The sequence below is a fragment of the Candida parapsilosis genome, contig 005807, assembly GCF_000182765.1.
Source record: "Candida parapsilosis strain CDC317 annotated contig 005807".
Taxonomy (NCBI): domain Eukaryota; kingdom Fungi; phylum Ascomycota; class Pichiomycetes; order Serinales; family Debaryomycetaceae; genus Lodderomyces; species Lodderomyces parapsilosis.
Genome location: NW_023503280.1, coordinates 1107471 through 1121510, shown reverse-complemented (window position 1 = coordinate 1121510; position 14040 = coordinate 1107471). Strand labels below are relative to the sequence as shown.

The following is a 14040-nucleotide window of genomic DNA, read 5'->3' as shown; positions in this document are numbered from 1 at the left end:
GTTATGCGTGATATAAACTGCGCTCGGCTCAACTCCAGCAGTTATATCACAGCCAGTATAGACGGTTGCAATCAATTGAAGCCAAAATGTGGCACGGCTGGACTCGATATGATGAACAATTGGTCGTGAAGTAGTCAGCTTTAATACAGGCTTTAGTGTTTTCTAGTCGCTTGTGCCTGAATTAATCCTATTCTCCGCAGTTATTTTTTAATTCTGGTTTAAGTTTGGAAGCTTCTTAGGTTATTTCCACTATGTAAAAGTCAATTGTGGTCTCCCTCTCTGTTGACTTTTTGTTTGATGAGCTCCACCCCAATTAAAAAAAAAAAAAGAAAGAAGGGTAACAATGTTGTAATGTTTGGAAAGAGTTTTTGACCCACTTTTTGGAATATATTTTCTTTTCTTCAAATAACACAACACACTGAAGGAGAAAGTTTATTTTTATAGCTGAAGTTCGATTTTTTCCTTCCCACTTTCTAGAACGTCTTGGTCCTGTCCGTAAGTTTCTGAGTTTTGTGGTTAAAAAAGCTTCTTTTGTTGGACTAAATCGCTTTCTGAACTCAAGCGCTCTATCTCCTCTTTAACTTTATAAGCGTCTATTCTGTTGTGATAGTCTGCACAGTAAAACTTTAAAATTGTACAAGTTACTTAAATGGAACTCGTGTGGAGTTGCCTTTTGGAAAAAGCTTAATCGTTACAGCAAAGTATAATTTTTTGTTGGATTTTATAAGCACAAATGTAACACCAATAGCTTAAAATATGATTCAGCTTTTAGGCTTTTGAAGCGATGTGATTTTGGTTGCTTGTGACAATAATGAATCACTGCACCAATTATACACCGACTTTGCTTTTTAAATGGCACTGTTCCAACAATAAACAAACCAACAACAATATATGCCCAATGACACGTTAGCTTCAAAAAATAAGGTTTTGTAATTTAAACCTTAAATTGAATATATTTTTTTTTCCTCACTCAGCTTATTGTTTGAGTTTACCCTTTTCGTAATTAATCTTTATTCAAAAATAATAATCACAAGGAATAACTAAATTTCTTTTTTCTTTGGTGGGTAAAGTAATACAAAAGTAGGGGAGCGTTTCTAGTGGATGTGAGCTGTGCTGTAGATGGAGGAAAGTTCTTGAGTTGATAATGTGTGAGTGAGATTAAAATTTAGGGTTTCGCTGTGATTGAATAAATTTTAAGCTTTTATTATTTTCTAGTATTGTCGTGTTGTGGGAAGTAGCTTTGAAACTCTGTGACACTTGTGCTGATTAAACTTCCGATTGTTCTTTGGTATCCAACTTTTTCTCCTCTTTCCTTGATAAATCCTCTAGATGGCGAAATCCTCGCGGATATTTGATATATATATCATATTAAAAAGCAAACTATCGGGGAATACCTTCTGCCTCCATCTCCCCCTCTCTCTTTCATGAACATTTTAGCGCACCCTTAATGCTTTACACAAAACACCTGTTTCACAATTTCAAGTAATTATATCACAGGTTTTACATTGTCCACTATTCTGTTTGTATGAAGTTTGTGGTGTTTTCTCATAAAAAAAATATTATTATATTTCGTGGTATGGCTAAGCCAGGGCCAAATGGTTTAGGAGCCCAAGCATATTCACTGATGATACTTTTACTCCTCCCAATCGTTTTATTGTGTACACTAGATGTTAAGCGCCATTGCTTCATGTTTGTGTGTGGCTCATTGAGCAATCACAATTCTTTCAATTCCAACACAGAACCAACATATAAGAACCGCGACTAGCGAATACTAACTCCAAGCTGAAGCAGTACCTGGTTATCTCTCACCAATGATCGCCTGATCTATGGTTAGGTCTAATTTCGAAAAACAACACAGGGTTAAAAAAGTAATTCGCTCCATAATAAAATAAACTTTCTGTTAATGTTTTCTGTTTTCGGTTTGTGAATGAAATAAACTTTTTTAGCTCTGTTTTTTTTGAACAATATTACACAACCAACATATACACCCCAGTATGCGAGCTCATTTACGTAATCGAGCTACATGAAATAACGAATGTACAACGGGATAAAAAGAAAAATTATTTAGTGGATAGCACGGTGGCGAACGAAGCGTTCAAAAACAACAGTGCGTTTGACAGCTTCGTAAAAACTCAGAGTAATTGTCTAAATGCTTCACTTAGACTTCACGTCATACAATATAGTTTATATTGGATGGTGTATTCTTATTAAAAATTTAACGCTAAACCTTAATGCAATATATGTATTTTTCAATGGTTGTTCAAACCCGTTAATTCTTTGAATTAGATACATGTTGTAAAAATTATGTTGTCTCAGTTTTTACGCCTATTACTTGGGGGTGCAGTAAACAGTTGCCGCTACATTGTTGCGTTTTGTGCAACCTACTCGGCCCCCGTATGTCGTTTATCCGACTCATCCAGCCCCTATTTTATAACAATTTCGTCGGATCTATGCACCTTGATGAATCTCATTCAAAAGTGAAACCTTTTCAGTTGTTACAATATCAAATTGTTTTTTTTTTGGACAATAGTATACTCTGAATATATGAGTTCGCGCCTCGTTGTTTTTGAGTCACAAGACACAAATTATTTTCTAGTTCCAGAAATCAGAGTTTTCACAGTTTCCACAAAAACCAAAATTAGCTTCAGGCGTTTGAATCGCATTCAAGCGATTAAGCTGGGTTTTCTTAATAGGCTCCATCAAAACAATGAGTTAACAACGGAGTTACCATGTTCAGTGTTTGTCGACGGTGCCCTACCCCACTTTTGTCAAATTGACTAAGCTATTTACCTAAGACTTTACCGTGGATTCTACTTAGACAAATTATTATTCATCGTCGTTGTTGTTCCTACTTGCTAAACTAGTTAGACTGTACTTCAACTTGAATGTTCCGAATTCATCAATATAGCTTGGTAGCTTTTCTCCGCCCACAATTCTCAAGAGAATAATATTCAAACCAGAAACCCTGTCTTCTCAAGTAGTTGATATGGAACAACATTGTTTCTTAAATCCGTCGCTTAAGATTCAAAGTTAACTTTAAATATCAACATAAATCGATTTTGGAAGCGGCTAACGGTGTTTACACTAGCACGTGGGTCCTGCAATTGCGATAAATGGTTTCGCCTTATATTCGGCGCTAAACTTGAAAATCATTACGCAAAAAAGAAATGAGTGGGCAATAGGAAGTGGGCCATCTCCAAGCATCTTCATTCTAACCCAAAAATGAATGAGATGATCCCAGTAACTGTGGCCCTTTAATGGTTTAGTGAGTGCACTTCTGGCACAGGTTTGGACTTCCATACACCCCATAGCAGCTCTCCCCACCGCCAAAAGTTACTTTATTTTCTATTAGGGAAAGCACATTCTTAATATGCAGAGTGAGTTATATTGTACAAAGCTCTTTTAGCAAACTCCATACTTTGCTTAACTTGGGAAAATTTAGGCCGTGCTAAAATCACGAAGTTACTGCCAACCATCGAGTTGGGGATCATTGCTGTAGGTATATTTCAGTATGGCATAGCTTAGAGAAGGGGTCTAAATTGTCTTCGTCCTCCTCTATACTCGCGAGGAGAAGACCTACGTATTCTTGATTAATAATCATGAATGTTGAACTGAAAAGTTTTCTGTATCATTTTAGATCATGCAGACTGTACACAAAACCGAAGTTTTTGTAAACGCTTCAGGCTTTATGAAGAAGGTGGAAGACCGAAGCCCGTAAATGTACTGTAGGGCCCTGGTAAGTGACTTTATACATGAGGCCAGTCGACAGCACCATCTGATGGGATGTAATCTGCTTGATGTGTTTTGATCTTTGTTATCTCTTATACATTGGAGTTTTGGCTTTTCCAGGATGGTGTAGCCCGTGAATTTGCTATTAAAATACCCCACCCAGCAGATAGGGCTAAATTTAACTAACTTACTCACAGTAGCTCACTTGAAATTAATTTGCATTTGCGGAGCCGCGCATCACTTCAACTTCTTTCTCACTCACACAACCATTTCCTACTTTGCTTTCACTGCTGAAGTTGCTTTTCAGATTGAAGAAAGACTTAGAATAAACTTTCTTGACAGATTTTGACTGAAGGAAATCAGTAAACATAACCATACTTTGATATTGAAAAATCGTACCATATCAGAAAAAAATGTATAATGGGTAAAATGTAAAGCCTCCTTTTTTTTTTGTCACACATACAATAAGGCACATTTCCGGTTCCGTTTAAAAGAGTCATCTGTGGAATGATTTAGAAGCACAACCCAAGCAAAAGTCTTAACCTGAGGCGGTTGATAGGTGTGTTAGCATGTAAATGAGAGGGGTGAACATGGGACACACAAAACTGTTCAAAGTAAAACTTTTGTTATTACAGAATTGATCAATTTTTGTACCCCGATATCTACAAAGATATAGTTTCAGGTTTGCAGAAGCTAGCTTCGAGGTCCAGAAGCTAAAAGCTTGAACATTTGAAAGACTGTTAGTTTTTTCTACCGATTTAACAAAAAAAGTTAAAATTCGAATTGAGGTGAGATTAAGAGAGATTTGGTGCTCAATTGTAGAGCAAATAACCTAAATCGCATAGATCTAAACTAAACCGAAGAACAGCGTTTGGTTAAGTGCACACGAAGAAGCAGATTCTAACGTGGAAGCTTCTCTTAGCTCCCATATGCTGGGCAACCTGACCTCTAAATTTAGCAATGCATTTAGTGAACATTTGCAGTGTAGGCTCACTTTGCTCTATGTCGTTTTGATTAGGATCCCACAGCAAAACAAAACTTACATTTTTTACAAGCAGCGCAGAATTTAATACTGGTTCCCATTGGCATAGGCTATTTGAAAAGGTTAGTTTCGATGAGCTAAAATTGTGATTCAAAACACCGGGGCAACTTTAACCTATTTGAAGCATTTATAATTTAGGCTTTAGTTCCCTCAAAAAGTGAGTTAAAGTAAAGAATTGGGCTTTACGAATGATGGTGCAATCTCTAACTAAAGCATTAAAGGATCTTGATTTGACGGGGGATCAAATATCGTGGTGGGGAACTTAATTTGTGGCTAGTGACAAACCTTGCGCCAAGTTCGTGGCATTGACTTGCATTAACAGTATCTACTTGAAATCAATTGCATATGTCTTTTCTTACGGCATGCAAATCCACAATTACACAAAATAGATAACCGCCAACTCTGTCAAGTATCCTCTTTCATGTCCAGCAATATCATGCTTGAGCTCAGCTGCAAAGACATATGCGAGGTCGACGTTTGATGTTCAACAATCCGAAAGAAATTGATACCTTGGCTTAACGCACGTGACCATTTGAAATTACACTTTAGCATACCTAGTTAGATAGTTTTGTAGAGACATAGACACCACAACTACTTCATTAAAGAAGCTGCTTATTTCACAAGAGGGGCGACAACTCAATCAAAAGTAGCTAAACCCCATGCTCTCCCTACCCCCTAAGCGAAATTGAACGATTGTAACAATAAGTAACAAAAAGTTTAAGCTCTTTTAAATAGTTCCGAGAAATACACCGTGGGTTAAACAAGCGAAGTCGCAAAGCCCCGAGTCCTTTGTTCAAAGACACAAACTTTTCGTCTTTGAAATCAATTGACACCTATTGTTGGAAATGATAAGCTGAATGTATAAATATTATCCTCGTTATTGCTTTGTGCATGAACTACACATTAGTTCTTGTCCACGTGTACTACCACGCACGAAGAGACTACCTTTGCTACGCATACCCTACAATGACCCCCTCCTCATTTTCTTCCCAAAAAAGAACTTTAAAATTTGTAAATATATACGAACTAAATAATTAAGAAATGCAATTAAAATTTTTTCATCTTAACCAACTAAACTCTCTCTTTCTTTCTTCCTCCTCTCACGAGATATCCTCTTGGAACCTCGACAATGAATTGTTGGACCCATATGGCCCAGACCTAAATTGCTCACCCATGTACTGTTGTGGTGGCGGAGGGGGTGCATCACGACGTGCATACGGATGGTTCAGTCCGGCCCCACCATTAGGTTGTTTTTGTTGCTGTGGTTGGTGTTGCTGGACATACTCATCAAATGGCAGTTGGGGTTGTTGGTGTTGTTCAAAAGGCACGATGTATCCTCCACCGCGAGGATGTTGCTGATAACCTGCTGCTCCACCACGGCCAACTTGGGTCATTTCGTCTCCAGGTAAAATAAACAGCTCGTCGTCGTAGTCACTTGGATTGAAATCGCCATCTGACGAAGCTGATGATGAAGCGGCATCATGGTCGTGATGATATGGTTGCTGCTGTTGTTGTCCTCCGCGATCGTTGTTGATATGATCTGAATCATATTCGGAACTGGATGTAGTTGTATGTGGATGATCAGGATGTGCTGTAGTGGCAGTAGCAGCAGTTGCAGCAGCAGCGACAGGGACACCTCCACTTGCAGTGGCTGCTCTGGCAGTGCCCCCAGAAACAGATCTCACATTGCCCGTCAGTGGGTACTCTTCGAAATTAAAATCATCTGGGTGAGCCAATGGATGTCCATATGAGTTCATTCTTGTTTGATCCTGAGGGTATTGTGGAGATGACATCAATGGACTATCACTTGAATTGACAAATGTATCCCCAGTACCAGATATCGAAGAGCCTCTAGTTGAATTTTTACCAAAATAACTTGAGTTTCTAGCATTTGATGAAGTGTTTCCATTGGAACGGAAAATCGAGTCCAAGTTGTTGGCATTTGTCACCCCTCGGTACGCGAATCCATCGTCATCAGCACCAACATCGGCACCATCATCACGGTTTGTGTGGGCCGCGGCGCCATATCCTGTTTGATTCTCCAAGTCATCGTTGTTATTTCTCAATCTCTTGAATGTGTTTGATCCACCAGCACCAGACATGGCACCGACGCCAGCCATACCAGCAACAGCACCGCTTCCAGTAATGGCAGCTTTATTGGCATCGGATGCATGACCAGCACCATTGTTATTTTTCGAAAAAATTGACGTTAACCAACCAAGCTTGGATCGTTGCATATTACCATTGGGTGAGTCATGGAAGATGTGGTCATTCTTGTCTTCGAGTGAAGTATCTTCTTCGTCATCGCCAGCACCCAATCTATTGGTTGCATCACCACCATTGAAATCAGGCGATTGGTTTGTGATTTGTCTTTTACGTTTCTTGAGAAACAAAAACAACACAACAAGACAACCAATGACAATTGTTCCACCAATGGACCCCACTAATCCACCAATAAGCTTTGAATTACGTGATGCCGTAGACCCCAGGTCGGTTGATACTACAGTTGAAGTGGGGATAGCAACAACTGAGGTGATAGTTGTATCTGGATAAGTGTAGATAGATGTGGATTCGGATGTGAATGATGAAATTGAGCTGTGTTTGTCCAAGCTTGTGGTGGAGGAAGGTGGCTCTGTTGACGATGTTTCAGAGTTGTCCTCTGTTGATGATGGTTCTTCAGTAGACGAGGGTGAAGAGGAAGACCTAGTTCTGGATGACGATGATGATGCAGACGAGGTGGTTGAGGATCTAGATGAAGTGGTTGCAATTGCCGTCAGTGATTCCTCTGATGACGATGACGATGTTGTTTCCTCTGAGGATGATGATGATGGTTCTGAAGATGAGGTTTCAGAAGTTGAAGATTCCTCTGTAGAAGAGCTACTTGATATTTGATCTGAGGTGGATGAGGAGAACGATGATGTTTCTGAACTTGAACTTTCAAAAGTGGATGAGCTAAACTCAGAGCTAGATTCAGACAATGATGAGGAGCTGAAAGATTCTGAGCTAGTAGAAGTGGTATCACTTGAAAAAGATGACGAGGACGTCTCTGATGAAAAAGATGAGCTTGATGACTCACTGGTAGACGATGAAATTTCACTAGTTGAGCTGGGTATAAAACTACTTGATTCAGTGGAAGTAGTACTGCTTTCAAAAGATGATGATGATGACTCTGTAGTGCTTGATGAAGTACTTTCCTCCGATGAACTCGAAGGAATAAGTGTATCGGAACTTGAACTGATACTGGTATCACTTGAGGAGGAGGATGGTAGCGGGTCTGAGCTAAACTCTGTGCTAGACGGTTCTACCAAAGACGTAGAGCTTGGGGTTGTTTCAGAGCTCGTGGTTGTAGGAAGGGACGCAGATGAGCTTGAGCTTGATGTAGTGCTCGGAGTTGTTTCTGTTGGAACCGAACTAGACATACTTGACGAGCTAAAATCACTTGTTGTCGGTGATGATGACGACGACGTATACGAGGACGAAGACAGGGAACTAACGAATGAACTTGTACTTGGACTTTCAGTTGGAACTGATGACAGTGTTGGAACTGATGTGCTTGGAGTAGATTCCAGAGACCCTTGTGTCGGAGGTGTAGTCGGATCTGACGTGGTTGTTGGGATTAACGACGACACGGTGGATGGTGTTGATTCGCTAGATGAAAAAGAAGTTGTCTCACTTGTAGATTGGGAAGGAGACAGGGGAAAAGAGCTCTCTGTTGATGTAGATGGTGGTGGTGGTGTTGTGTTGTTACCTGTATCTGAGTTGGATGTAGGCTGAGCAGAAGTTGAAGGTGTAAATGATGATGCTGTTGTTGATGGTGGTATTGAGCTGCTACTAGTACCTGTGTTATTAGGAGTAGTGGTGGATGATGTGTCTCTTTTTTGTAGAAATGTGGTGTGTAGGGGAGTGTTTTGTTGTATATAAAGTGGTGGTGGTGGTTGTAATGGTTTGTTATTTATGAAATCCAACATAATTGCAATTTAGCGTGCGTGTGTGTAGTGATGAAATTTTTAGGTGCAAAGGGTTACACTAACTTTGTGTTTGTGTAATAATTTCAAGTGTATGTTGTATTTATTTAATTTTTTCTTGTGTGTGTTTAGTTTTGTTTTGTTTGTTGCTTTTAATAGAACAAGTGATATTTTATTAGTAGATCATGAAAATCTCTCTGATAGGTAGATCTTAAGCACAGATACAGTCACCCCGTCGGTAAGATGTGCACACAATCGGCTAGGTAGACTGTTATATCAAAAAGTAATATGTGTGATTGTATCTTCAACCAATTGAAGTTTGGGCTATTACTCCTTTCGGTGTTTAATTGGTGTGTGTTTTGTGTGTGGTTAATATCTATATTGACTTTATTGTTCTTTCTCTCCAATCCTCGAGGCAAAAAAGTGTTACACACAAAATTAAGCTCAAAGGAACAATGGGGGGGAAATTTTTTTCGCTCTGGCAAATTGATTGCGATGGCAGTAAATTGATCCTTTCCTCTCGTTGTTGGTTGCAAAAAAGACGTAGGTTAGTCACCTGATGTAGTTTTGTTTGGTATATATGTAAGATCAAGCAAGATTACGTTGAAATAGTCTCACTATGGTGTGCTATGTGTGGCAAGGCTGATGGAAAGGAAAACAGAAAAAAAAATAGTTCTTCGTGTACTAGTTGCCAATATTACACAAAGATCGAACAAATATTTAGCTTTGCGTTGTGCCCCCTTTGAAGAAAAATGTCCTTTCTGTTCACAATGACCGAAACGGATGGGAATTTGATGATGTTGATGTTCAATTGATGGGGGAATACTACTTGGAAAATGGAGACGTGGCACCGAGTATGCTTGCCTAGATCTTCTTGCACGGCTCCCTTAAAGGTTGGGAGAGATTGTAGTGAAATTGAGTAGTTTCTTGATGCCGCACGTTGTTTGCAATTTTGTAACTCTTCCGAAGGCTAGTTTAGAAAAATTGAGTTAGCTTTGGGTAGATAAGTCAATAGTATAAAAGCTTGTTTCTAATGATGATGTAATGCCAGTATAATGGGGGGGGGAGGGTTCGTGGTCGGAGTGGCGGTGGTGCTTTGCTGTGTCTATGAATGTGTTTAGTTACACACTTTCGTGTTAGAGTAGTAGATCAAAGGCGGTGTACGAGAAAGATCAAGAGGATGTTGGTTCTAATTTATATAAATCAAAAGGACATTCTTTGAATTCATTGGACAAGAGTTTCAATCATTTGTTGTAGTAAAGTAGAGTTTGTGATTAAGAAGAAGGAATGTGTTGTTGTTGTTGTGGTTGGAATGTAAAGTAAATTTCACCTAGAGGGTTTTTGTTAAACATTTACAACCGGATTAATTAGCCTATGCAAAACATGTGCTTGAAATTTGTATGGCTATTCGTCAAATAGCAGGCTAAAATCCGTGCCAAAAGAAAGGAATAGACTTCGGAGACCCTAATTTAAAAGTTCACCAATCGCCGTGTGGCTTTATCTATGGAGGTAGGGACTATCTGGTGCGTATTAGCCATGGAAAGTGCGGAAGGAGATACGAACAGCGACAATATAAAACGTAATGAAAACCTATTGTTTAACCAACAATAGAATCTGTATCTAAATGTAAACAGAACGTTTGTATTAACTGCAAGCGATGCAACTAACAACAAATTCTGTTTGGATGGTAGCTTTATGCAATATGTAGTCGGGGGTTTTATTGTAAGAGAGCAAAAAAGAAACGAAACACAGCACGTGCAAATTAATCCGAAATCAAATGTATAAACAATAGAAACATTTCTCCGCATATCTACTCGAAATACGTTTCTTGGAGTGAATCCCCTCCACATCTCTCTTCTATGTTTAGAAGCATACGGCATTCTTATCATATGGTGAATGTTTATTGATTTTTATTCGTATATATCGTACCTTATTGTTTGCACCTTTACAACTGCAACAGCAATTTAAGAAAAATAAAAGAATACAAGAAAGTGGTTTGAGTTGAGATACGAAGATTCAAGGAGTGTGTCAAGGGGGACTCACAAGCAGTGTTACGTATGCAATCCAAAAGTTATCCCCACTCTATGTACTGTTATATAATGAGGTATGTTACATGTGTCTCACACTGATATAGCCAAGGTTAGAGAGTGTGGCATATGGTAGCTTCGATAAGTATAAAAGCGAAGTCGCGCATGTGCGCATTTCTATTAGTTTTAAGAAAGTAAGCTTCTTATAGACTAAGGCCGATTAGGGAATGGTAAGCGGTTACAAGTACATTGTCTACCCACTGTAGTTGTAGACTTGGCTGTAGATTTTCAGCAATTAGTAATGTACGCCTTTGGTTACTATATATAATCAATTCAATGGTTTTTATTTTTAACCCTCGTTGTAACGAATTACACAAATTGGGGTTCTATCTCAAAAACGAAAACAAGGGGGGATTTGTCAGAAACTATCTCCGATCAAACTCCTACCTTTATGCGAGTCACCATTGAATTAAAACAATACACAGTTGCTTTACAATGAAAGCTATTATGAAGCATGCTTTCTGGTACTACAATTGGGCCGTTTGTAGCTCATCAATCAATGATCATACATAGAAAAAACTAAAAACGTTATCAGCTCACCCTCGAATCTGGAACTATGGAAGGGATTACTTTGTAATATACCTGTAGTAAATTCTGAGCCGAAAAGGCGCCCTGTGGTCGAATTCTTCCAACACCAAACGCATACTTATTAATCGGTGGTATATTTCATCCCATGTCTTAGGTAACCCCAAAAAGTGACTTTGAATTTCGCGACATTTCACTTCGCCGAGGAACAAATTGCAACGACGAAAAAAAAAAAAAAATAATTTGTCTGTCATTTTGATTTTAAAATGTGAAGGGATGAAAACTAACAATAATAAACCGTTGAAGACTAATTCTATAACACTAATCATATTGACCAAACCTGTCTATTATTTGCGTAAATAAGAGACCACCACCTTCCCAAACACTTTACACTTTATTTTATCTCCTCATTATCCATTAATCAACTATCGTTTTGTTTGCGGGGTACTACTATAGCAGATAAGAAATGTCGGTGACAAACTCAAGACTCAGGGATAACTCATTGGCACTTTCCCTTTTAAAAGTGTACAGGTCCAACAGGTCACTTCTTTTAAACACATCCTACATCATTCTAATAACCGCCGCTTTCTCCGGTGCAGCAAGTACAGGATCATCATCATCATCATCATCATCATCAGAAAAGAGCAACGACAAATCGCAACAACAGCAACAAGTTGATGGATCGTCATCACTGAACAAAAAATCGGCACATCCAAAGCTTTCTCGACAAGCGTTTGATCGGTTGTTTCATGCAATTATACCAACATTTCATGATAAAACAGTGGGTTATTTTATTGCTCATTTGGTGTTGCTAGTAACTCGTGCGTTTTTGACATTGAGAGTAGCTACTTTGGATGGTCAGTTGGTGGGCGCCTTGGTATCGAAAAGGTTAAAAGTGTTTAGTAGATACCTTTTGGCATGGATGTTGATTGGAATTCCAGCATCGTTAAACAATGCATTGTTATCATGGACAAAACAAAATATGAGAAAAGCCATCCGAGAAAATTTAAACAATTCAATTTTGAAGGATTATTTACCAGATAACTTGGATACCAATTATTACTCATTGATGCATTTGAGTGGCAATAAAATCACTGATCCAAATCAAAGAATCACTACTGATGTGTCAAGATTGGCATCTGCATTGAGTAGTTTACCAGGGCAACTATTGAAACCAACATTGGACTTGGTGTTGTGTGCACGTCAATTGAGTAAGAGTGGTGTTGGAAACGGTGAAGGTACCCTTGCGTTGGGAATATTGGCTCATTTCTCGACTATGATTATTCGATTCTTTTCACCCCCATTTGCCAAGTTGGCTAGTGAACGTGCTAATTTAGAAGGGAAATTAAGGTCTGCTCATTCCAAGATTGTTTCCAATAATGAGGAAATTGCATTTTTGCGTGGTCATTATCGTGAATTGGATTACATTGATTATTGCTACTACACATTGGAGAGATTTTCCAAACAAGAATATTGGAAAAAGGGTATCCATGAAATCGCTCAAACATTTATTGTGAAGTACTTTTGGGGTGCTGCTGGGTTGGTTTTATGTTCATCGCCTATATTCATTGCCAAGTACCTTGGGGAGGAAGATGACAACAATGCCGCTGGTAAATTCATCACCAATAGAAGGTTATTGCTTAGTGCTTCTGACTCATTAGATCGATTAATCTATGCCAGGAGGTATTTGTTACAAATTGTTGGTCACGCGACTAGAGTATCTGATTTCCAAGATACATTGGCCGATGTGGCGCTGAGAAGGAAAGATATTACGTCAAATGTCAAATACAACAATGATGCGATTATCTTTGACAAAGTGAGGTTGTTAACACCAGCAGATGTCACACTTATTGAAAGCTTGAGTTTTTCCATCAAACTGGGTGATCACTTGTTAATTGCTGGTCCTAATGGATCTGGAAAATCGTCATTGTTTAGAATGCTTGGTGGATTATGGCCAGTAAAAGAAGGTACAATCACCATCCCCACCGCTGAAAACATGTTTTATATCCCACAAAGAGCTTATTTATTACAAGGCACATTGAAAGAGCAAATCATTTACCCGCATCCACTTAATAAACAAACAAAATCTGACAAAGAATTGCAATCGATATTGAGAATATTGAAACTAGATGATTTTGTTGATCAGTTGAACGAAGTAAAGAACTGGGATGAGGAATTGTCCACGGGTGCACAGCAACGATTGGCCATGGCGAGATTGTACTACCACGAACCTAAGTTTGCCGTGTTGGATGAATGTACATCAGCAGTAAGTCCCGATATGGAACAGTTTATGTATGAGCACGCACAAAGCTTGGGTATAACATTGTTGTCAGTTGCACATCGTCCAGCTTTGTGGCATTTCCACAAATACTTGTTGAAATTCGATGGTAAAGGTGGCTATTATTTTGGTAAATTGGATGCTGAAAGGAGATTGAAATTGGAGAAGGAAAGAGTGGCTTTGGAAAAAGTGTTGCGTGATATACCCATGTTGAAAGAAAGATTAGCTGAGTTGAAGAATGTATCCAAGTTGCAACATCAAAGATATGAGAAAAAGGCTGTTAGATCGGGTTAGTTTGTGTGAGGATTATTGATGAGTATGTAGAGGTTGTCCTTTTTTTTGGCTTTTTGAATATACAAATTAAATGAGAACCCTATTGTTAATGCAAGTGTAAGCAAACTTCCCCAAAGAAAG

At 38.8% G+C, this 14040-nt stretch overlaps 2 protein-coding genes across 2 annotated transcripts; one reads left to right on the top strand and one right to left on the bottom strand. All coding sequences in view use genetic code 12, as the record gives it.

Moving 5' to 3' along the window:
• Positions 1-5871: 5871 nt before the first annotated feature.
• CPAR2_804990 (uncharacterized protein) lies at positions 5872-8739 on the bottom strand (the record flags this gene model as incomplete). Its single annotated transcript, XM_036808381.1, has 1 exon — positions 5872-8739. The coding sequence occupies one exon, from the start codon at positions 8737-8739 to the stop codon at positions 5872-5874; it is 2868 nt and encodes a 955-aa protein (XP_036665123.1).
• Positions 8740-11814: 3075 nt separating this feature from the next.
• PXA2 (ATP-binding cassette long-chain fatty acid transporter) lies at positions 11815-13920 on the top strand (the record flags this gene model as incomplete). Its single annotated transcript, XM_036808380.1, has 1 exon — positions 11815-13920. The coding sequence occupies one exon, from the start codon at positions 11815-11817 to the stop codon at positions 13918-13920; it is 2106 nt and encodes a 701-aa protein (XP_036665122.1).
• Positions 13921-14040: the final 120 nt, after the last annotated feature.